This window comes from Ceratotherium simum, chromosome 8 (assembly GCF_057802395.1).
Source record: "Ceratotherium simum simum isolate JZ-2026a chromosome 8, ASM5780239v1, whole genome shotgun sequence".
NCBI classification, from domain to species: Eukaryota; Metazoa; Chordata; class Mammalia; order Perissodactyla; family Rhinocerotidae; genus Ceratotherium; species Ceratotherium simum.
This window is the reverse complement of record NC_141907.1, coordinates 44,317,810-44,342,204: the sequence shown is the minus strand read 5'-3', so window position 1 is coordinate 44,342,204 and position 24,395 is coordinate 44,317,810. Positions and strand designations below refer to the sequence as shown.

Here is a 24,395-nt window from a genome sequence, read left to right as displayed (position 1 = left end):
CGGAGATTTCCACGTGCGGAAAAATCAGTTCCCCTAGGCCTCTGGTGGAGGACTAGCTCCACCCCACAGAATCCGAGACTCCGCCCTCAGCCGCAGAGCCTCTCCCTCCGTCCTCGCTCATTGGTGGGCCCGGAGGGGGCGGGGCAGGGTGATGGGGGGGGGAGCTAATCACGCTCGCTCAGGCAAAGCTCGCGCCGCCGCAGTAGCAAGGGTCTAACCGCTGTGAAGGAAGAAGCTCTCGCGGGCGTGAGCTTCTGAGGCGTTCGGGCCAAGCGGGCGGGTGGTTAGTGCTTAGACCCCTGCTGCAGCGGCAGGTCCTTCCACGTGCTTTTGGCGGCGACATGGAGCTGGAGGAGTTGGGGATCCGAGAGGAATGTGGCGTGTTCGGGTGCATCGCCTCAGGAGAGTGGCCCACGCAGCTAGATGTGCCGCATGTGATCACTCTGGGACTCGTGGGGCTACAGCACCGGTGAGCAGCCGGGTGAGGCGGGGGGGTGGCGGCGCGTGTGCTTCTCCATCTGCCCGAGGCGCCTCCCGCGGCCTGAACTGGGGACCTCGCGCGCTCCTGAGGGCCAGGAGGCCAGACCTTTCTTACCTGGACCGGTACTTGCCTGTGGCATCGACCAGGTTGCCAAGGCGTGCTCGGGGAGCCACCCTGCCTCTCTGGACTTTAGCTTGTCCCCCCAACCCCTGATGCTCCCTAGGTGCCCTCTCCCCTCCTCCAGTTTGTGCATGCCTCTTGAGTCTGACCAGTTTGTAAGGCTCGGGTTCGCTTGGGCTAGCGTGGTCCGTGCTCCTCCCGACTGCTTGCTGGTTTTCCTCTCCCAGAGCCTGAGCTGCTCTTGTTATAGGCTGGTGTAGGGTGGCTGCTGGTCCAGGACCTACAGCACCTTGAGATGTTGGTGCGGAGCCTCCAAACACCACAAGCTTTTGTTTGCTTGCAAGGGCAGAGCTATTGAGCAGATTGAGGATTTGGAGGTAGTTATAGGTAGGGGAACTTGAGGGAAACAGGACTAGTTGGTGTTCAAAAGGAACTACCAGTTGAAGATCTTATATAAATTAACTGAAAATAAACCGATCACAGGGATTAGTGAATCCCTTAGCAATGAATTAGCAATCAATCTGCAAAAGATTCCTTGGTAAACGTTTTAGATAATGAATGAAAAGGCTGGTGGTAAGAAGAGTGCCAAAAAGTAACCCCTTCTTTAAAAGAAGGAGAGGGGAGTAGTTCCTGTATGGCAGGATACACATTGATTTTGAAAAATTGGTAGATCCCTTTGAGTTAAAAAATAACTTTGCTTCCATTATCTTTACATTTCTTGCTACCGCACCTAGCTGGAAGTTGATGTAAAAAATTCCGTTGGGTTAAGAGAGATAAACCTAGGTTCCACATTATCACTGAAAGTATTACAAAGTTTCCACAAGGCATTACTGTAGCAACAACTTCTGGAAGTTAAGGAACTTAGCAATAACACTTATTGGTAATAAGGGAGCAACATGTTTAAATGCATTCCAAATGATTGGCTCTCTCTCACCAAACTTAAATTGGAAGTCGTCTTTTTGCTTCTTTTCAGGGTCCCAGATAGTTGAGTTTGAGTTTCACATCTTGTGTACTCATTGTTTACTAAGAGCTGAGAGTAATTTAGAATCTGGGATGAATCAAAAAGAATATTTTTAATTTGAATGACTCTAATCTTGGATAATTGTGGGTTGACCATAATAGAGCTCTTGTTTTAAAATACATTTATCGAGAGGATTAGATATATAATCCAAGAAAAAACTAAAATCTATTTATATAGTAGCCCAGAGCAACATTAGTTTATAACATTCTTAGGATAAGTTATTTTGGATATTCTCTCATGGGAAGAGATGTGCAGAAACTAGGGATCTTTCGAGTTGCCTTGTGGTCTGTGGGAAATATATGGACTAACCTTGAATCGTCTTTTCTTAACTATTTACTTTTTAGCTAAAATAACTCAGAAAGTCAGTCCCCAATCTCTCCTCTTTAAAATATGTGTCTGAAGAAAAAGGGGCTGATTTTCTTTTAATGAATACAACTTGATTCCTAGTTACATGCACTTTTCTACAGTTGCTTTTATGTGAAAGAATTATGAGATTAGACAAGACAAAGGCAATAAAAATGTGATTATATGATAATAGAGCAATATTAAACAGAGTCTGTTAGGCCGCTCACTTGACCAAACAAGTCCTTGTTAAACTGTGATGTTGAAAATTGACCTTGTGATATTTTCAACAACAGTGGCAATAAACCCAGTAGGTTCTGGAGAACAAACGTATTAGTGGAAAACTATTTAAGATTTTCCTTGTGTGGGCATAGAATCATTAAGACGCACTGAGAGAGCTGGTTCTTGTCCATAATCCTATCCAACTGAAGATTTTAAATTTGCAAAAGTCTTCACCCTTTGGGAAACCAATTCTGATTGGAAGAACAATCAAACTCCTTTACGTCTAGCAGATAAAATCTTCTGCTACTCTAAATTGGTAGGTTGGGGTCAAAGATTAAGAACTAATGTTTTTCTATGGCATTGAATAAGGACTGTCAAAACTAGGTAGGTTGTGATAGCGTAATGTACAGTAGAGTTATATACACTGTAGTTATATGCACTGTACGCTGGCATGTGTGATCTGTTACAGAAGGCTCTACCTCCTCATGCCCCTCCCCTCAATGCTTAATTTTAAAACAACAGCAACAAGATTTGATTTTTTTTCCCTTTTTGATGAAGGAATTTATCTCTTTTACATTATCTTCCTGTAACATGGAATCTAGAAGGTGAGGTTTCTGTCATTTTTGCATTGTATTTGGTTCTGTTTTTGTCTAGGCGTAATCTGACCTAAAAAATTTAATCTCAGGGATAATATGATAATCATATTATTAAGTCTGCTCCTGGGAATTTTCTAAACATTTTACATACATGTCTTGTCATTTAATTCTCATTAAACCTTGTAAGTTTTGATTATTATCACCATGCTTCTATAGATAAGTAAATTGAATAAAAGTCACATAAGTAATAAGCCAGGGAAAGGAAATTCGAAACTCTCAGTGCCCCTACCTACAGACAGTTCTGTACATTCAGTTACTGCATTTCTCTTCCTGATGGTTTTCCCTGGCAATGAGAGCATGCTGTGGAGTTAAGACCCCAAGAGCAACCTTCAACCAAGAAGTTCAGGAATTGCTAGAAAAATACTCCAACTTCTTTGCCTCTCTGTGAGACAGTTCTAACTATTTCTACACAGTCCCCAGAGGGATGAGCCCCAGTTGCTCCTAGTAGTAACTCACTCATTAGTGTCCCCTTTCTTGGCTTTCCTTCTTTAAAATAAATTAAAAATAAATAAATTTAGTCTCAGAGATAACAGAATACCTGAGAGTTATAATATTATCTTGTACAATTGGTGTATCAGTTACTAGACAGTCATGCACTGGATACTTAATCCAGATGGGTTCATCCAGAAGTACTTCTTTGTAGTGGTCATTCTGGCTATTTGCAGATTCATTCTATGACTCTACATTCTGTCAGGGAGAATTTTAGTTTAACATTTTCAGTGTTAAACTAACTAGTTGTCCTCTTTAGCTATAAGCTGTGTGTGTGTACATGTTCATGCCAGATTCATATAATCACCAAATGCTTTTTCAGTCCTGAAAACATTGGTGGTTCGTAGAGTTCTGGACAAACCACACACCCCCTCGTAGATCAAAAATCTTCATCTTTAAATCACAGTTACATTTTTGGAGACTAGAATGACATTGACATATTTGAAGATTCCATAAAAGAAATTACGTACTAAAATTTCATAGATTTATCCCATGAGTCAACTAGTTAGCCTTTCCTTACTTAGTTAGGAGATGAAAATGCCCTTCCCTTCAGTGAATTATCACTTCCCTGGGTTAGGAATTGAACCCTACAATTGATAAACATTTTCATATCTCTTCTAAAAATTGATGAGATTTACCTGATGAAGTTGGGTCACGTAGGGGGTCTCCTGTCCGCAGAAACATTCTGTAGAATCTTTTGGTTCTGTTATGCTTTGAGGAAACCGATTTGCAATGATCTCAGGAGCAGTTTTCTTAAGAGATATAGACACTGGTTCTGCAAACAGAGTATATAACATTATCACTAGAAAGGCACTTGTGAGAAAGAGAGATGCACTCAGACAAACCTCTATGGAATTAGTTCCCAGTTATCTTCATTTAGTTTGTTGGAGAACACAGGAGTAGGTTGTGAGAGAACTTGCTTTGAGTTGTCAAATTAACACTGGGGATAACTTTATTTTGATTTTCATCTCTTAGTGATAATGACCAACTATGTCACATTTCTATAGTGTTTTATATCCCCTTGGTTGGGGAAGTGACTTATTTTAAAACTGTCCTTGCTAATTGTTTCAGTCTTTGATTTTGAAAAACTTTTAATTCAATTACTTTTGTGATTTAATGATTCTCAGTTTTAAATCGTAAGTGGTTTCAATTCTTCCAGTTATAGCTGTTATTTAGAACTTTGTGTTTTGCATTAGTCTGAAGCAGAATTTATCCCCAAAAGAGTCTCAAAGTAGTACTACTTTGTCATTTTGGTCAATATTGGGAACAGCTCCTTAACGTAAGACTTGAAATCTAGTCCCAAGCTTCCTAGTAACATCAGTTTGATCTTGGGCAAAGACTTTGGGCAAGTCTTCTAACTTCTGAGTCTGTTTTCTCATCTCTTGGACTAGATTTATATATTTAAAGGTCCAATGCACAAATTCAGTGGTTGGGAATGATACTTTGGTGTGGTTAACCCTTAGCAATTTCCTTTATCAATAGCATATCCACTAGAGGGTATTAAGCGAAGGCAAAGGTAGAGCAACTCATCTGACTTGCAATTTATGTCCAAAAATAAGCATAAAATTTTCAACTCACTTGAGATATAAGGGATGTTGGGTGGGAGGTGGGGAGAGGGGTGAGAGGGTGTTTCATGATATTCTCTAATACTTTATTCAGAAAACATTTGTTAAGCTCCTACTATGTATATGCAAGGCACTGTGGTAGATACTAGGAGTACTGAACCACACAGGACAAATGTGTTCCTGCCCCTCACAGAGAGGCAGTGTAGTCAGCTGGTTCAAGAGCACAGACTTCTATGCTTCCATTTCCTTCTGTGTAAATTGGGAATAATGATAGCACCTACCGCATACTGTTGTGGTGGAGATTAAATGCATTAATATATGTAACGTGCTTAGAACAGTACTTGGATATACACATACGCCATGACGTTGCATCCCACTCCTGGGTGTATACTCAATGGAAATACATTCATATGTTTATTGGTAGACATGCACAAGAATTTTTATAGCAGTTTTGTTCATAATAGTCCCAATGTGGAAACAATGGAAATGTCCAACAGTGGGATGTATATTTCCATAATGGAATATCCTACAGCAATAAAAAAGAGCAAACTCCTGCTACAGGTAAAATCATGGATGAATCTCACAAACAACGTTGCGTAAAAGAAGCTTGACATTGACAAATACATACTAAAAACAAAATACATCTTGTATGATTCCAAAACTAATTTATGGTGATAGAAGTCAGAATAGTGATAACCTGTATGGAGGCTAGGGAGATGATTAATGACTGGGAGGCCTCTAGGTTGCTGGTAATGTTTTATATCTTATTTGAGTGGTGGTTGTATGGGTATATTAAAAATTGAGCTCTTTCACTATTTGTGTGTACTCAAAAAAATACGATAAATTATATATCTTTAAAATGTTAAAGCTGGATTTTTGTAGAGATCCAGAGAAATGGAGTGATTTGCTGTGTGTTGAGTTCTTAGGGTCAGAGAGACTAGAATGCAGGTTTTCTGTTCTCAGTCCATGCTTTTTCTTCTATACTGCATTTTTCTTCTTCTCTATGCTATACTACATTACATTACCTTTTCTGATATCTGTAATGTGTCAGTTTGGAATTACAGCTCACATAATTAGGTTGGCTTCTGAGTTTGGCTTATTTGTAGAATTATTAAAATGTTACACACATTACTTCCTTTGGAGAAAACCAAAATTCAGAACCTATTGGTTTGTGGGGTTTTTTTCCTTTTACATCCCAGTCTTCTGATAGTGGTCACTGTAAAGTGTAATTTTAAAAGCTCATGATAAATGCATAGTTGTGCAGAAATTTCTGACTCTGGGAAAGTTTCCATTTACCCTGTTACTTTCACTCATAATGAGCTATGAAAGAAATCATTTCTCAGTATCTTTTGCTCTCACACAGCTCATAAACAATATATTTAGTCTAATTTTCAAGGACAGGAATAAACATCTCTGTTATCAGGAAAAAGCAACAGCAGTTTTTCTCAGTGCGGAAAAACTTGGCATTTCTGAGGCTCTTACCATCTTCATGTGCTTTTCTCTTGATGCTACAAGTTCCTGGGTTTTTGGTATGACCTTCAAATAATTCTTAAGACAAATAAAAGAACATAGGAAAAGAAGCATTATGACATTATTTAAAATACATTAGTCTTCAAGCATTCAAGTACACTAAAGTAAGAACGTTTAAGCAACTGGACTGATAAAGAAGAATGAGTTTAAGAATTAGGAATATTTTGCGGGCCGGCCCCATGGCTTAGTGGTTAAGTACGCGCACTCCACTGCTGGCGGCCCGGGTTCAGATCCCGGGCGCACACCGACACACCGCTTGTCCAGCCTTGCTGAGGCCGCGTCCCACATGCAGCAACTAGAAGGATGTGCAGCTATGACATACAACTATTTACTGGGGCTTTGGGGGAAAAATGAATAAATAAATAAAATTATAAAAAAAAAAGAATTAGGAATATTTTGGTGTAAGGTTTAGAAAGAAATTAAAACTATTGACTTAAATTAGGTATGTATTTTATAATAATTTTTTGGGTCATTTGAACATACGATAGTGGTAGGATTTTATTTTTGAAGAGTTTCTTGCTAAGTTAAAATGCAAAGAGGAAAGTTTATAGAATTTTTATTTAAAAAGGTCAATTCCAAGGTTACCATGTTTCCAGTTGGCAGTTCTGCAAGTTGGTCGCCTTAGGATGCAGTCAACTTCTTCATAAAATCTCATTTTCCTTTGAGGGTTGCCATTTTTCCTTTGTAAAACTCTATATTCGTATTTTAAATTTTTGTATTTGGTACGACATTGTTTCCAATCTCTGTCTATTCCAAATTGCATTAGTCTTCTGGCAATTTCCTCAAATATTTCTTTGTTTCTTGTGGCCCCTTCAAGCATTTGCTTAATTTTTTCATCAGACCATATGTGTATAAGTGCTCTGACCTCATTGTCACACCAGTGTTTTCCAGCCTCTGTGTCGCTCACTGTTATAATCTGTAAATGACTTTTAGCATCTTCTAAAGGAATATGATTACCTATAAATCAACGTGATTTACAATTATTCAAACTTGTAGATAAATCTTGTTTTTGAATGTCATTCATTTAAAACAACCTGGATTGATGTAAAGCACTGAGAATTACAGTAATTTCAATATGAGGGTCAAAAATTTTTTCATACATTCATATTCAAATAAAATATTTTAAAAATTATATGACTTATCCCCAATGTTAGAACACTTTAGCTGCTTTTCATCAATAAGTGATCTTCATTGGATATTTATGAATATGAAGAGTCTCAGTGTTTACTAATTTCTTTTAGTAAGAAGTAGGAATAGACATTTTCTTTCTTCCTCTACCTTATTTTATCTACCAGCTCAGGTATGGGGCATTTGGGGTTATTATACACAATAGAAATCTTCACTGTAACTACTTAAACTGGTATATATTAGACTTTAAATATCAAACTAACATTTAAAATTCAGCAATTTAGATCCCATACCTGACCCAATGGTACTTGGTGCTGTGGGGCCGCCCACCTCTTCTGAGGCAGTACTTAGAGTATCTTCCTCTGTCAGAAAACAAAGAGAATAGCAATTTAAATTTGTTGTTTACAAAACTCTAATCTACTTTTGCAATTGAAGACTGTGCTGCAAAACTAAAAACTAGTAAGGCTGGATTCCAGCATCAAAACGGTAACCTTGAAGCCAAGAACATATGCCATCCCTAACCAAATTTTAAAATGGCCTTGTAGGGTTCACAACCTTCAAAATCTTAGAAGTATTCTGCCTTAAAAGTCACAAGGCAGTATGCTGTATTTGGGAGTACCATAGACCTTTATACCCAATTGGGTAATACCTTTTGTTGTTAAATTTTAATGCTTGACAAAGAGCTTTTACATCTGTTTGCTCATTTGATCCTCATTAACTAAGAATGATCCTTAGTACAATACATATAAAGGGATAAAAGACTGTAAGATTAGTTTTAGCAGTTTTCACATTGAGACATTAACAGTAGACAGGTGATAAACATTTTGAGGAACTGATGGTGCTTAGCCTGGTAAATATAACATAGATTTGTCTAATGTACCAATGTACATATAAGACGTTTACAGATCAGCTGTTTGTAATTTGGAGAAAGCTCCTCGTATACGTATGTTGGATTGCTGTGTTGAAGTATAGCAATGCTATGATAGTATTCTTTTACCTCCGCTGTACTTTCCTTATACACTGGGACATTAATCTTTTAAAAAAACATTCTATGTTACTAAAGATAGGTGTCTATGCAGTTGCTTGTAATGATTATTGTAAAACTAGACAGTGGTTTGTGTTAATAGACCAGTGAGGCAAAAGGTGGTTAGGGGGCACATAAGCATATTCAGCAGTAGGTATGTGGAGATTTACATCAAGATAGGACCAGATCGGGGTCGGCCCCGTGGAACAGTGGTTAAGTGCTCGCGCTCAGCTGCTGGCGGCGGTTTGGATCCCGGGTGTGCACCGATGCACTGCTTGTCAAGCCATGCTGTGGCAGCATCCCATATAAAGTGGAGGAAGATGGGCACGGATGTTAGCCCAGGGCCAGTCTTCCTCAGCAAAAAGAGGAGGATTGGCGCAGATGTTAGCTCAGGGCTGATCTTCCTCAAAAAAAAAAAAAAAAAGATAGGACCAGATCTTTTTATTAGGACATTTGCACAGTGAGACTGGGATGAAGTCTTGATGGCAATATCAAGACCACAAATGACAGGTTGTACTCTGGTGCCACATAGGGCTACCTAATAAACTACTTTTTTTTTAATTGAAATTTTTGTTGAGATAATTGTAGATTCACATACAGTTGTAAGAAATAATAGAGAGATCCCCTCTACACTTTGCCCAGTTTTCTCCAATGGTAACATTTGGTAAAACCATAATATACTGTTACATCAAGGATATTGACATTGGTAAAATCCACCACTCTGATTCAAATTTCCCCGGTTTTACTTGTACTCCTTTGTGAGAGTGTGTGTTGTGTGTGTGCGTGCACGTGTTTTTCTGTCTTAAGTTCTGTAATGATTTTATCACTGTGTAGGTTCATGTCTCCACATCAAGGTCAAGATACTCAACCATTTCCAATACCATAAGGATCCCTCTGGTTACTCTTCTGTAACTACACCTACCACCTTCCATGTCCAAACCCTTCTCCTACCCTTGCCCCAGTGGCTACTTTTTGGAGAGCACAAGTCCAAGGTAAACTTTGAGCTCAAACCTTATTTCAGCAGAATATGAATTTATAACATTTTACTTAACTGACTAAAACCATCAGTTCTAGGCTCAGGTACATATCCTACTTCTGAGAAATAGGAACATTTATAGAGATTAGGTATTATGTAGAAATTCGGAGTAATTCGTCCTAGAAAATAAGGTGTCATATGGGGGAGGAATTCTTAAATTTAGCATCTTTTAAGGAAAGAGGTGCATTTAGTTTCTGTTACGTTTCCACCCCAACTGTCTGTACTGCAGTTTAATTCTGGCACTAACTACCCGGAGTTAGCATCAGACTCCACCGCTTGAAAGGCTCAATCTTCCATAAGACTGCTCTTTCTTCAGATGCCAGCCACATTTCCAGGTGACTGGCTACAAATTCCGGGTGTGTCATGACCCCCTTCAGATTTGATAATTTGCTACAATGACTCATAACTTAGGAAATTGCTATACTTAGGATTCCAGTTTTATTATAAAAGATAGAACTCAGGGACAGCCAAATGAAGAGACACATAGGGCAAGGTCTGGGAGAGGCCCAGATGCAGAACTTCCTTCCTGTCTCCTTGTGGAGTCAGGAGGTATCATCCTTCCAGCACATCAATGTGTTCACCAAGCAGGAAGCTCCTCTGAGTCAGAGTTTTTATTGACATGATTGATTATGGTATGATTGATTAAATCATTGGCCACATGATTGAACTCAATCCCCAGACTCACTTCTCTGCTGGAGGTCAGGCTGGCCCCAAAATTCCCACCCTCTAATCGCCAGGTTGGTCTTTCTGGTGAGCAGCCCTATCCTGAAGCTTATCCAGGAGCCCACCTTTGGTCACCTCAGAATAAAAAAGATACTTCTATCACTGGAAATTCCAAAGGTTTTTGAAGCTCTATGCCAGGAACTGGGGACAAAGACCAGATATATTCTTTGTTATATCACAGCTTCTTAAAAGTTTATTAAAATATAAAACAGTAAGAATTAGAAAAATCATGCCTTTGTAATTAACAAGTGCTTGTATTTAAATTTATCAGCTTACCTATATCTGAGCTTTCGTTTTTACGTTTATAATTCTTAGGTTTTCTGAAATTTTAACAATCAAGTCTTCTTTATCCAGATCTCCTATTGGATTAAAATTTTAAAAGTTCTCAATATATTGTTCATATGACTAAAGTGCATTAATTTATATGATGATTTCATTAAGATTATCCAAATGGTATGCAAAATATACAAAAGTGTTTAAATATTCCATTTTAAAGACAATTATTTCCAATTTTTGGTCTATTAAAAGAAATAAATGAATTGGAGAAAACAAGATGCTTGGCATACGTTCTGAGATACTAAAAATGGATACTTTAATGCCCTCTGCTGGCCATCACATTGCTAATTTTTGTTAAATTACGGGGGTAGTGAAAATTTTAATTTTGGAAATACATTTTACTACAGCCAAAAGGAAAACAGTTTTACGGTTATTCTTAACAATGTAGTCTTTCACTTGTGATTTTTAGGCTGACGAGTGACCTCCTCTAAATAGGATATAATTTACTATTAGAGGACTTCTGTGCTGAGTTAAGTATGCCTGTCTCCACTCCTCCAAGCCAAAATTCATCTACCTGTGATGAATTACCTGTGTCCTATACTAGAAAGCAGTGAATTGCAAGAATACCAAGATATTGAGGTATTTCACCTCATATAAATGACAACTGATTTAGAGATGAATTAAGTCAATTTTGTTTCCCCTACTCATAAGAGACAGGTAGCTGATAAGATTGTCAAACACAAATTTCTCTTTAGGCAAACAGTCCTTTCTCCTGTGGTAACTTTCTGATTCCTTTTATCCTCTCTTGCCTATGCCTCAGACTGGGAGAAAAATTAATTTATTTTAGATCCAAAGAAGTAGTTATTCAATTTTCCTGGGCCTTTTCTTTTTACTTCGTATAATAGGCCTAGCCTAAGAGTCCTATGATTCTTCCCAGTGATTAACTTCTTTCACATTGCATTAATCATGCATTTTTTAAGTGATAGTGTATTAGAATTAGCTAATTTTTCTCCCCTGAATGGAATCAAATTAGAATTTATGTTATTACTTTCTTCAGCCTTCTGCTGATCTTATTCTCGACACATGACAACCTAGCTATGGTTTTCAACCTTGGCTGTGCTTGACAATCTATAAAAATACAGGTGCTTGAACCCACTCTACAACCTATACTAGATCGAAATCTCCAGGAGTTCTAAATTGGGAACTAATTATTTATCCAGAATCCAGGGAGTCCACAGCTCTAGCTGGATTTTTATTTGAAATTAGAAAAAAGCTTATAGAATACATTTAAGATAGGAAAGAAATTACTTTGGGGGATCAATTTTATAACCATCAACGTTAACAATATGGACAGTAGCAACTCCAATTACAATATTTCATCAGTAAAATATATAAAATAAAAATGAGGTAACCTCTACCTATTTTTACATGAAAATATCTATCACTTTATTGTGTGTTTTTGGTTTTAAAAAGAGAACATTTGATGTGACTTTATTTCCTAAAGATAAATATCCATATCTTTATACCTCAATGCAACAATTTTCTAAATAGTGGAGTGGTGATTTATGCATCAATAGCTATACCTTACAGGTGCGCCTAAAATCCTTGCCTATTGAAATTTTTTTCATATGTATTTAGCTGTTGTGATCCTTGTGGGTTTTACTTTTGCTTTTATTTTCATGTGAAAAATTAAAATAACAATTTCTAGAATGATTGTAAATATTTCGTTTCATATTTTCTGAATATATTCCAAATTAACATGTAAACATACAAAACAATTTTTTTTAAAAAAACCATCAGTTTATGTCTGACTTAGTCTTTTCCTTTTACAAATAAAAAATTATCTTGAGGTATTAAGTTTTCCATAGGACTATCAGCTAAAATCTTCTGAATGCTGAAGCTCTTAATTTTTTTCATGGAAATCTTTCTATCTTATTACACAGTATGGTAATCTGATTTTGACTCTTAATGACAGGAGTCATTGCTATGATGCCCTCGGAAACCCTTAGGAGCACACACCCGGCTTTGTTTACCATTGTCATCATACCCCTGATCAGCTGCATGTTCCTATCTAGCTAGTCTCCTTAATTTCTCTCCGTTTTCATCTGTCACTGTTCTAGCAGCTTTCCTTTCTTCCATTGAACTTTTAATCTGTCATGTCTGATAAGTCAGAAAAAGAAGTTTGCCAAGAATGTGGGGAATTTGATTACCTTGTTTATTAGTCAACAGTGATCTTTGATCTTGACACTTTCCAAGGCTATATGAAGCTTTGACTGAAAGACTATGTGCAAGGTCTGTGATGGCCAGGCTTCTGCTTGGGGGCTTGGTGGTCCACCACCCCACCCCACCCCCAATTTTGGTTTGCATAAAATAGGCAAACCATGATAGGAAGCACTTGCTCTCTCCCACTCCCTTAGTACTTTATTACCATAAGGCAGCATGCATCAGAATTACCTGGAGGACTTGACAGATTGCTGGGCCCAACTCCAGAGTTTCTGATTCTGGATGAGGCCCTAGAATTTGTATTTTGAATAAGTTCCCAGATGATGCTGATGATGCTACACTTTGAGAGCAACAGCCATAGGGAACATAACTTTCATTAATAATTTCCACCTTCCATTTCTGTATTTTGTAAATATGAGTATTATCCAACAATACTTCACATAATGTTGTAATGTTCTTGTATATGTTTTTATAACATATTAAAATAATAGCTTAGGTATTGTAGCATCTTATTTTATTATATATTATATATAAATATATTATAAAACCCATCATGAAGGCCCCACCCTCATGACCTCATCTAAACCTAATTATCTCTCAAAGGCCCCATCTCCAAATACCGTTGCATAGGGGGTTAGGGCTTCAACATATGAATTTTGGTGTAACAAATTCAGTCCATAGCAACATTTTCTAATAACATCTTATGTATTTTGTCACACACAGAAAAACAAAGACTATTGTTTTACCTGTGCCAGGGCTTTGTTTTATATCTGTCTCTCTCAGGCCTTCTGACATATTACGGAGCAAGTCATCTTCAGCTGTATCTCCAGCCGTGACTGTATGAACATAATGAGATATATAGTGGTTTGTTTTTTGTTCACTTTCAGAATTGTGTTTTAAACACTAATATATTGTTTTGCCTTTTAGAGTGAACCTGATACTAAGTACTGTGGTTGTTTGCTTTTCTGTAGTTTGGATTCTCTACTGTTTTTTTGTGTGTGTATGAGGAAGATCAGCCCTGAGCTAACATTCATGCTAATCCTCCTCTTTTTTTTTACTGAGGAAGGCCGGCTCTGAGCTAACATCTATTGCCAATCCTCCTCCTTTTTCTTTCCCAAAGCCCCAGTAGATAGTTGTATGTCATAGTTGCACATCCTTCTAGTTGCTCTATGTGGGACACGGCCTCAGCATGGCCGGAGAAGCAGTGCGTGGGTGCGCACCCGGGATCCAAACCCGGGCCACCAGCAGCGGAGCTCGCGCACCTAACCACTAAGCCCCGGGGCTGGCCCTGGATTCCCTACTCTTGAACATCTTTTAGTCTTAGGTCACTATCTGGTGTTAGAAGTCTCTAATTAGGTCTTCTGACATATAATTATAGAGTCATCTTCAGCTGCATCTCCAGCAATTGCTGTATGAATATAATCATGCTACTGATGTTGGGCTACTTTATCTCTAGTCATTTTATGATTTTATTTTTTTATTTATTTTATTTATTTTTTTTTTTGAGGAAGATTCACCCTGAGCTAACATCCACTGCCAATCTTCCTCTTTTTGTAGGTGGGCTGCCACCACAGCATGGCCACTGACCGACGAGTGGTATAGGTCCTTGCCCAGGAGCTGAACCTGGGCTACTGAAGTGGAGCGTGCCAAACTTAACCACTAGGCCACTGGGGCTGGCCCACATTTTAATCTTAATAGGGCAGGTATATAATTCTCTAGCAGACCAGTTTCTTTCTTGCCCACCAGTGAAACATTTTAGGATTTCTCACTGTTTATTTTAGGATTTCTCACCATTTCCCAATCCTAACTCTCTGTCATTCCCCTCTCTTTCTCCTAGATACACACTCATACTCTGAGAATTAGGACTGCATCATTAAGGCAGATATTAAGATCTAGAAACATTAGGATTAGTAGAGGTCTATAAGACCCTCTTGTCCAGTCCCCCATTTTGCACTGTCAAGTCTACAGGAGACACTTGGTTGGTTCAAGGTTCCAGAGAGACTAAGGTGGAACTTGGGTTCCCTGACTCCTGGTCTAGGAGTCATCCAGTTTATTTCATGCTTTGTGTGTATTGTATCTCAATCCTTTGGGTTAAACTCATTTTAAAAAACTTTATGATGTGTCCCAGAAGAACTTACACTTCAAAGACATTCCCATGGGTTTTGTATTTTTCTAAGTTCTTCAATGGCCTTTTTCTGTTTACTCACAGTTTTATCACAATTGGTATGAAAACTTGTTTTAACTTCTGCCATGTAGAGCTATATTTTTGCTTTATTAAAATTGGTCTATTTTTAAACTTCACTCTGGAAATCCAATTTTATTATGTTCTGGAGGAGATCAAATATACATTAAATCTGTTTCATGATAAATTCAGCAGTTAGCTTATTGAATAGCATTTAATGAAACCTATTTAACATAAACTATATTCGTGTTATCATGCTACTGAACATTTTTATGTGGTGTAGATGATGTTAAGATTACTTTTCTTCATCTTCCTACCTGTCTGGTCCTCTTCTGTTTTTACATTGGCACATTCTGTAGCTTGTTCTCCATCTTGGGATTCTTGTTCTGGCAATTTTTCTGTTTTATTGTGTCCCAGAATAGCATCCAACTCAGTAAAAAATTTCATGCTCTTAGCCATGCCTAGGTCTTGAGCCGTTCTTACAATCTTATATTCATGTTTTAAGTTTTTGCACTTTGTTCTGCACTGCTTCCCGTCTCTCTCTATTCCCAGTTTCTGAAGCCTGGCAGCAATTTGTTCAAATATCCTTTTATTTCTCACTGTTCCCTCTAGTTGTTGTTGTATGCTTTTATCAGACCAGATGCCTATTAGAGCCCTGACTTCTGGCACAGTCCAGTGTTTTCCTCCTTCATTTGCTACAGTTGGAATAAAAGCTGGATTATTAGGGGGTTCCATTATTGATGCAGAATTACCTGTATCAGGTGGGGAGGAAAAAAGATGGATATGGGTTACATACATCAGACAAGGTAAATAATTGGATGCAACATTAGTAAAGAAAGAGGTTTTCTCCATAGGAGATGGAATAACAAATCATAGCTTAGCTTTTCTCTTAAACTGGGGAAACAAAGTACAAAACCTGAATCTGTTCCTTATCATGACAGTGACTGGCTTTAATAAAGTTGTATTTTTAATTAGTCACATTTTTATCTTCTTTATTTTCTATCATTTCTTTCTCTTCCATCCCACTCCTTTAGTATATATAGTGGAAGTTGATTTATAATTTTGTAATATTTACTTGTAGGAAGCAATATAATTACATAAGAAAATGGCTCATTGAAGACAATTTTTTTGTGATAGGATAGGTGCGAGCAGTTTATCTCCTTTCCTTTCTTTTTCTTTATCCAGTGGTTTCCATTGGCTACATATCAGAATCTCCTGGAGAGCTTTTATAAACCACCCCAGATTGTGCTTCTAGTGTGCAGTCAGGGTTGAGAACCAAGGCTGTTCACGAGTGAAGGGCTTGGAAGAGGCACATTCTAACAACTGGTACTTCTTACTCCTTGTGACAATAAAAGATATCTCATTGGTCAAAGACCAAATGCCATTTTAAGTGATTATGTTCTTTTAATGCAAGGAACTGTGCCAGAAATTTCATAATGCCTTGTTTCTAGGCAGAACGTCTATGCAAAGTTTTGCAACTCATTTTATGGTAATAACGTTACTTGCCATTATATTGGTTATTTTTTTTTTTTAAAGATTTTATTTATTTATTTTTTCCCTCCAAAGCCCCAGTAGATTGTTGTATGTCATAACTGCACATCCTTCTAGTTGCTGTATGTGGGACGCAGCCTCAGCATGGCCGGAGAAGCGGTGCGTCTGTGCACGCCTGGGATCCGAACCCGGGCCGCCAGCAGCGGAGCCCGCACACTTAACCGCTAAGCCACAAGGCCGGCCCCTATATTGGTTATTTTAACAACCATATTTTCTGGTGTTTTTCTCAGATTTCATGTTCATGTTTAATAAAAAAGTAGTTTAGACCCCAGCATCTATAATGTAAGTCATTAAAAACCACTTTGTAGCATTTACCTCAGGTACAGTAGTTTTTTTGTGGTATATATGTCTTTGTTTTGAAATGCTCTTCAGTATTTTTCCTTATTTGGGTTAACCTTCAATAAGAATTTAGACGCACAAAGGGGATTTCTGTTGACTTTAATTGGGTGAATAAAATCATACTTGACCTCATAATGGATTTGATATTATTTGCTTTCAAATGTAAAATTCTATTTGTCTTAGATTCCTCAAAATGCTAAGTGATATATGCTCATTAAGTATTAAGCAACTACTATGTATAATTTTGGCCATAGGATTTCTTAAAACACTAAAGGTTGGAAATTTGAAAGCTAATATTTCTAGGCAATTTATAATTTGTTAAAGAAATAATTTGTTTTAGAAATTATTTTTTGTAGTATTGATTGGTAAAAAAAAAGGGGGAAACAAATTAATCCTAAATCTTTCTAACAGGAAAAAATCATCCATTTCTCAGATTAGAAACCAATCATATATTCTAACTTGAAATTGGATCAGTTTCATTATATTTTTGGCTGGTCATACTATACCTAGTTCCATTGGTTTGACGTGAGGAACCAAAAGTAAAGGATTTCCTGAGATGTCTTCCTTATCTTCTAATGTGACTGACATTTTGCCTGGAGAGAGAACAGAAATCCTTTTAGAAGTAAATACTAAGGAAATAAAATTGGATTAACATAACCAATAGTGCTGTAGCTTGTGCTGAATTTGATCATATTCACAAAGGATTATGGCTTTGTGATAGACATATTTTGTAACAAAGTGGTATAATATGGTTTTAATACTTGCGTATATAAAGAGAAATTAATTCTTGGATCCCATTGACATGGTTTATTTTGAACTTCTACTGGAATTGCTAATTTTATAAGTTTCTAGAGATGGTTGTGGTTAGTTTTCAAATTAAATTACATTTCTTAATTGAGACGTTTTCTTTATATTTGTATTTTAGGTGCTTTAACATAGTAGGCACTTCATAAATGATACTAGCAATGTAAAAGAAAAGTCATGTAATGAGATAATCAGAAAATCTTGTTTTCTTGGCACATATGGTCAAATAACTAAGAGTTTATATGCATCTTAGGTAATTAGTTGATTGATACATACTAACCTTTCCAGAAAATAATCTAAGTTATGCTTAAATGGACTAAGGAATATATCTTTTTAAAAAAAAAAACATGCCAACCTTGAAAAATGAAGTCCCTCCTTGATTTCCTTGTTTTATGATTTGGGTATGTTATACAGGTTTTCATAAAATGAGTCATAGTCTACTTTTTAAAGTAATCAAAAGACGGTAATATTGAGGAAAAAGTAAAGTACATCTTTCAAAGGAACCCAACGTACAGAATTTTGAATTCAGTTGGCACATGAGATTGAAGATGAATCATAATTACAGTGAGGTTTTAGACTGGTCAGGAGGTAGTTACAACCATTTTGATTGCTCTTTGTAATTTTCTGAATTAAAGATTTATTCATCTTATATCATTTCCATATATATGTTTCCAATTTTGTTTTACTGAGTAGCAGAAATAGCACTATATTTTACATTAGGAGATCAATGTTAGGTGTGATTTTAATGGTATAAACATTCATTGAAAATCTTGATTCACCTTATATTTGGAGGCATTCCCATTAAAGAATAAAAGAGAATGCTGTTTATCATCTTAAAGATTATATTAGAGATTCGTTTATTAAAATAGGAAAACAAAAAATAAGGGAAGTTTTCCAGTGGCATAATTGTATAAATTTAAAACTCTCAAAGTAATTGTCAAAAATTTTTAATTAGTTTTCATAATTATTTGAAGCTAAATTGCAGTTAGGAAATGTCTTAGAATTAGTTGGGAATATGGAAAATAAAAATCTGGAGTTACATAAGAATTCTCTTTAGAGAGAAGTGCAGAAGATACTGACATACTCAGGAAATTGAACACCCAAGCTTGATTATAAGAACAGTAAGGAAAGGTAAGGTTTCCTATTCTGTTATCTGGTTTTGGGCCTAATTTTATGTTCCATAGAAAAAGACCTGGAGCTGAGCACACAGGTGAGGGTGAAAAAGAAAAGCTCGCTACCCAACTTCTTCAGGAAATTTTTAAGTTGATTGTTCCTAGCATGCATCTCAAAATTGTATGCAGGGGCCTTATGCCCTGGAGATTTTAAACTGAAACTTTTAATCATTGCTCCTCATGCATTTGTATAAAGTAAGAGGAAGAAAATAGAGTGGAAACTTGGTTGCTGGAGGAATGTGATTCAGCAGCAGTAGGCCAAAGGTATTCTGAGGTTGAGGATGATTATAATTACCAGAACATGAAGTCTCTTAGAGTTTGTATTTGGGTCCTTTGCCAAGGCTCAGCGAGACAACCTGCTGCCAAACAGAGGGGACGAGATCCTCTATCCATACTACTTGCATGAGGTTGATCCTACAGTGGAAAAGGGACATTCATTTTTTTCCCTTCTTCAGTTGACCATACACCAATAAAAATTCTGCTGGTTCCACCATAGAAAAACCAGAAGACATTATAAATGAGTCAGACCTGGAGAAGGGAGGGCTTTCTAAGCCTTAGGAAAAAAACTATTTGATTACATTAAAAACTTTTGAATTCTGCTGGTCAAATAAAAATCAGCCAAAATTGTAAGGCAAAAGAGGTCATGCAAATTCTGAGACCACAATTGACATGAACAATCAATTCATATAAAAGTGAATAAATATTATAGAAAAATGTTCTACAACATTTTTGATTAAACAATGCAAAGTAAAAAGTTATTGACTATTATACACTATTATAGACACTTATTAAATTAGCATACTCCATTATTTATTAAATTAGCAAAGTCTCTTCCTCCTCCTACCCCATCCTATAATCTTGCATGACAAGGTTCTATAAAAGGAGCATTCTCATTGTTAGTGAAGTAATAATTCTTTTGGAAAGTAGTTATTTTAGCAATATGTTTCAAAGTAATCATACCCTGTTGACCAGTAATTGAACTTCTATAGTCTATCCTAAAGTAACAGTATTAAATATGGACCAAGGTATTGATTGCACATCATTTGTATAAGAGAGTCAAAGACCTAAACTCTGGTATATGCCGTCAATTAAATATTATGGAACCATTAAAAGTAACATTTAGTCCTAAATTATGACTAATTCTGGATATAATTTAAAGATTATTTTTAATATAAACAAAATGCTAATATGCTTGTAGTTTTATAATTTAAAATTTAAAGAACAACCAGTAGCATTGTGGAAGATGTGTGGGAAGGGGCTGAAAACTAGGGAGACCAGTTAAGAGGTTATCTTAATATTCCACGTGATAGATGATGAAGTTCAGGATGGTGGTAATGAGAATGGAGCAGAGAGGAAAATTTATAAAACATGTCAGTAGGTTTTTTAAGGTCTTAGTCACTGACCAAAGGTCAAGGATATCTCAAACATCTCTATTTAAGTGATTAGCAATACAGTGATACTAAGGTGGAAGCAATTTGTAGGAGGATCAATTTTGATGGGAGAAGAAAGTTTGGTTTCAGAATTGGGGTTTGAGATACCTTAAACGTACATGGTTAAGTTGTAATTATGGGCGCTCTGCTTGTGAGTGAAACTGGGGGGGTAGCTGAAAGGGCTAGAAGAAGATCCTGTTAAGATGCGAAGAGGGGCTGGCCCGGTGGCGTAGTGGTTAAGTTCCCGTGTTCGCTTCTGCAGCCCAGGGTTCACCTGTTCTGATCCTGGGCTCAGACCGATGCACTGCTTGTCAAGCCATGCTGTGGCGGCATCCCATATAGAAGAGCTACAACTCTACAAGTGTGTGATACACAACTATGTACTGGGGCTTTGGGGAGAAAAAAGAAAAACGAAGAAGATTGGCAACAGATGTTAGCGCAGGGCCAATCTTCCTCAAAAAAAAAAAAAAAACAGTGGCGGTGTTAGCACCCACATCTTCGTTACACCAATCTCTGGTTAAAATCAAGGCTTTCCAGAAGATGAGTGATTTACTTATCACTAATCAATATTTAAAGCATTTACATGATGAAGAGTGCAGGGGATTAATTGAATAATATAATTGCTGCTTAACTTGGTAATGACTGCCAAGCTTTCTCAGAATTTGGTATAGTATCACAAATGTAAAGGGAGTGTATAAGTGGGGTGGATTTTTTACCAAATGATTTATTCCTGAGCTTTAAACACAAAGTTCAGATAACCCAAGTTAACCCAACTGTAATCTCTGTCATTTTAACCTTCTCATTTGGTACCTGTATTATACCACTTACTATTTTCTCTTGGGTGTCAACGTTTATTCATAGGTCCTTCCTTTCTGAGGTTACACATCACTGAATGCATGTAGCTCAGTGCTTTGCATGTGGTGTACACAGACAGTAGGTATTAACAAATTTTGAATTGAACAGCTTTCTCTTAAAAATAGCACCTGTAAGACTTTGGCTGTGGGAGAAATGTAGCCATTCATTTCCCCACTTTGCATAGTGATGCATTTGGCTTCTGCAGACAGTGAGCAAAGTCTATATAAATAGTGTTGGGCTTAACAACACATCAGGTCAAGAACTTTGTTTTAATATCTGAATCATTTAACCTATCAAGTCTATTTTTGTTTTACTTACTGTTAAAATGGAGCTGTTCTTCCAAACAAGTAATGAAGAAGTTGTTTATCAGTTCTTAGTATTTTAGTGCTTTTATTTATAAATTTAGGAAAATGGGAACATTAATATAGAGCAGAAAGTTCTTTTTTTGAACTGTGGGAAAACAACAGTTGATATATATATTTGCCACTCTTATAAAATTAAAACCTAAAATATTTTCAGAACCCAATCCATTTTCCAAAAACATAACAGACATGCATAAGGAGCAGTTGGCACTACCAGTTAGTGTCATTTTAACGTGCTTTTTCTGTATTTTACAGGTTTTAAAGGTGGTAGTATTTAACCTTTTTTAAATTAATTTTTACCTTGTGCAAAATAGCATAACAGGTCAGTTGTTTTTCTCAACCTTGATATTTCATGCTATATTTATCATATAGACTCGAAAGTCCTGTACTTCTACAGTTTGTTAGGTAAAAACAAAAGAATGGTACTTTTTCTTTTTACCTTCAGTGGTCTCTGGGGCTGTACTTTGGCTCAGCGTTGCCGGACACCTGCCATTTGCATCTTCCTCTGTTAATTGTGAGGCAGGTTCATACTGCAGGATTGCATCCAAATCATGGAAGAACTTCATAGTTTTAGAGCTGTCTCCAGAGTTGTGAGCATATTTAACTGTTCTATATTCATATTTGAGATTTTTGTACTTTGCCCGGCACTGTTTCCAATCTCTGTATACTCCTAGTGCTTGCAGCCTTTTAGCAATGTAAATAAATATTCCTTTATTTCTCAGTGTCCCATGAAGTTGTTTTCGTATATTTTTTTCTGCCCAGACACTTAGCAAAGCCTTAACCTCTTCCTCAGTCCAGTGCTTTCCTGCTCCACTCTCCATGTTGAAAGTGACCTGGAAATGATTCACTATTTCTAGCCAAGGTTTTGTTTCCTAGGAAACCAGACGGCTGGTTGTCAATAAGCTCCAAAGAGCTGAAAGGATCTAGTTTAACTGGTTCAAGCTGCCTGAGGGGAGTAACTTGAGAAACTGCCAAATAAGCAGGCTTTGTGATTAAAGAAGCCTGAATCTAAATGATTCCTAATGTTATTAATTTCAGCTTTAAGGAAAAATTACCCTTGAGACAAAAAGGAAAGAAAACCTTTTTTTGTTTGTTTATTTTCTTACATACTTTACTCTGGTTTACTAAATGATCGTTGATTTTTAAAAAATTGTTTTGGAAATGGTTGGCAGAGGTTCTTTCTGTCCTAAGGTTTATGGCTAACATTAAATTTTTTTCCCTCTGATATAAATCGCTTAGTCTTCTAACGTTGGTTAACTTAAAGACCACATCATTTCACTAAATAAAGAAATCCTCTTCAGTCTTACAGGGTATATAGTATTATGCATATCTATTTTCAGCATAGTATTTAATGCATTGATAATTTAGTAAAATCATCTCAATTCTAATTTTTTAGATTTTTACTTTGCAAGTCCATTTAGTGTAGTTTTTCTTGTTGAAATGCCTGAACAATTACAATATGTAATTTTGAAAAAGATTTTTTTTTACCAAATAAATCATTGTATTGATTATTAATGTATACATACATATATGGTAGAGATTTACCTGTTATTTCTACCCTGATATATCTTCTTTGGAACAAAAATTTGTTAATAAACATCTAGTATTTATAACACTTGTTCAGAATTATTAAAAATTGTTGAGCAATTGGAACCTTTATTTTATCATTTGAGTTTATACTCCACAGTGCTGCAGATCCTCTAAGTCTTACCACTACCTCCAGCCTAGCTTTTGGCTTTCTTCTCTGTATTGTCACCTAAAAATACTAACGCAGGAAATGAGATACAGAGTGCCTGATCAGCTTAGGGTTTTTAGAAGCAGCATTTATTTTTTTCTGATAACAAAAGTGATAGATATTCGTTGGAGAAAATTTGGAAACTGCAGAAAAGCAACAACAAAAAAAATCATTAATAGATGTTGTTCATAATTCCAGTACCCACAACTAAGCATTTTACCTGCTATTTGGAGATCTTCATTTATGTCTACATACTCATTCACATACTCAGCCTTATTTGGAGGTCACACAGGACAGAGATTAGAAGCACAACTTCTGGAGTCAGGTTGTCTGTGTTCCAGTCCTGGCTGTGCCACTGTTCTCTGTGTGACATTGGGCAAGTTATTTAATTTCTGTTTCTTTAGTGTCCTTATCTGTAAAATGGGAATGGTAATTGTAGTACCTACTTCATCGGATTGTTGTGAAAGCCTGATAAATTACATCATTCATGTAAATGCTTAGGACAGTGCCCGGCATGTTAGTTAGAACTCAGACAGTATCGTCTGCTGCTATTGCTAATCGACATCATCATCATCAGTAGAAGTGGCACTACGACTAGTAGCATTTAATGTGTTGTCAGACTGAGTTCGTGGATGCTTTGGAGAAAAGTATGTTTCATAAGTTCATTAAGAAGCATATCAATGGGGTAAATTTAACAGTTGATGCCTTTTTATATTCACAGGGGTCAGGAGAGTGCTGGTATTGTGACCAGTGATGGGAATTCAGTACCAACATTCAAAACACACAAGGTATATTTGAACATAAAATAATGTTGATTATAAAGAATACCATAACCAGGTGATAACTAGAATATGAGGGTGGGGGAAGGAAATTTGAATAAATAATTTGCATTTAGAAGGAATACTCTTTGGATCAGCTGTTTCTATTTGTCAAATTAGGATGCATTTCTTTCCCAGTGGTAGTTGGCTAGACTGAGTCACTCAAACAGGTCATTTATTTAAATAGCTTAACAAATAATTTATTTTATTACATTTGACAAATTTTATTGCTTAGTACATCTGTTCTTCAATGTTTTAACAAGAAGTATCTTATAAAACAAGCATTTCAACATTGTGAATGTATTAAATGC

The 24,395-nt window shown here is 36.6% G+C and overlaps 1 protein-coding gene across 1 annotated transcript in view; it reads left to right on the top strand.

Moving 5' to 3' along the window:
- The first annotated feature begins 209 nt into the window (after nt 1–209).
- The window catches only part of PPAT (phosphoribosyl pyrophosphate amidotransferase), a 37,020-nt gene continuing 12,834 nt past the window's right edge, over nt 210–24,395 (top strand). The window contains exons 1-2 of the mRNA XM_014787517.2: nt 210–469; nt 23,988–24,054. Coding sequence (XP_014643003.2) covers nt 342–469; nt 23,988–24,054 — 195 coding nt within the window. The 5' untranslated portion in view covers nt 210–341. The remainder of the gene's footprint in view (nt 470–23,987; nt 24,055–24,395) is intronic.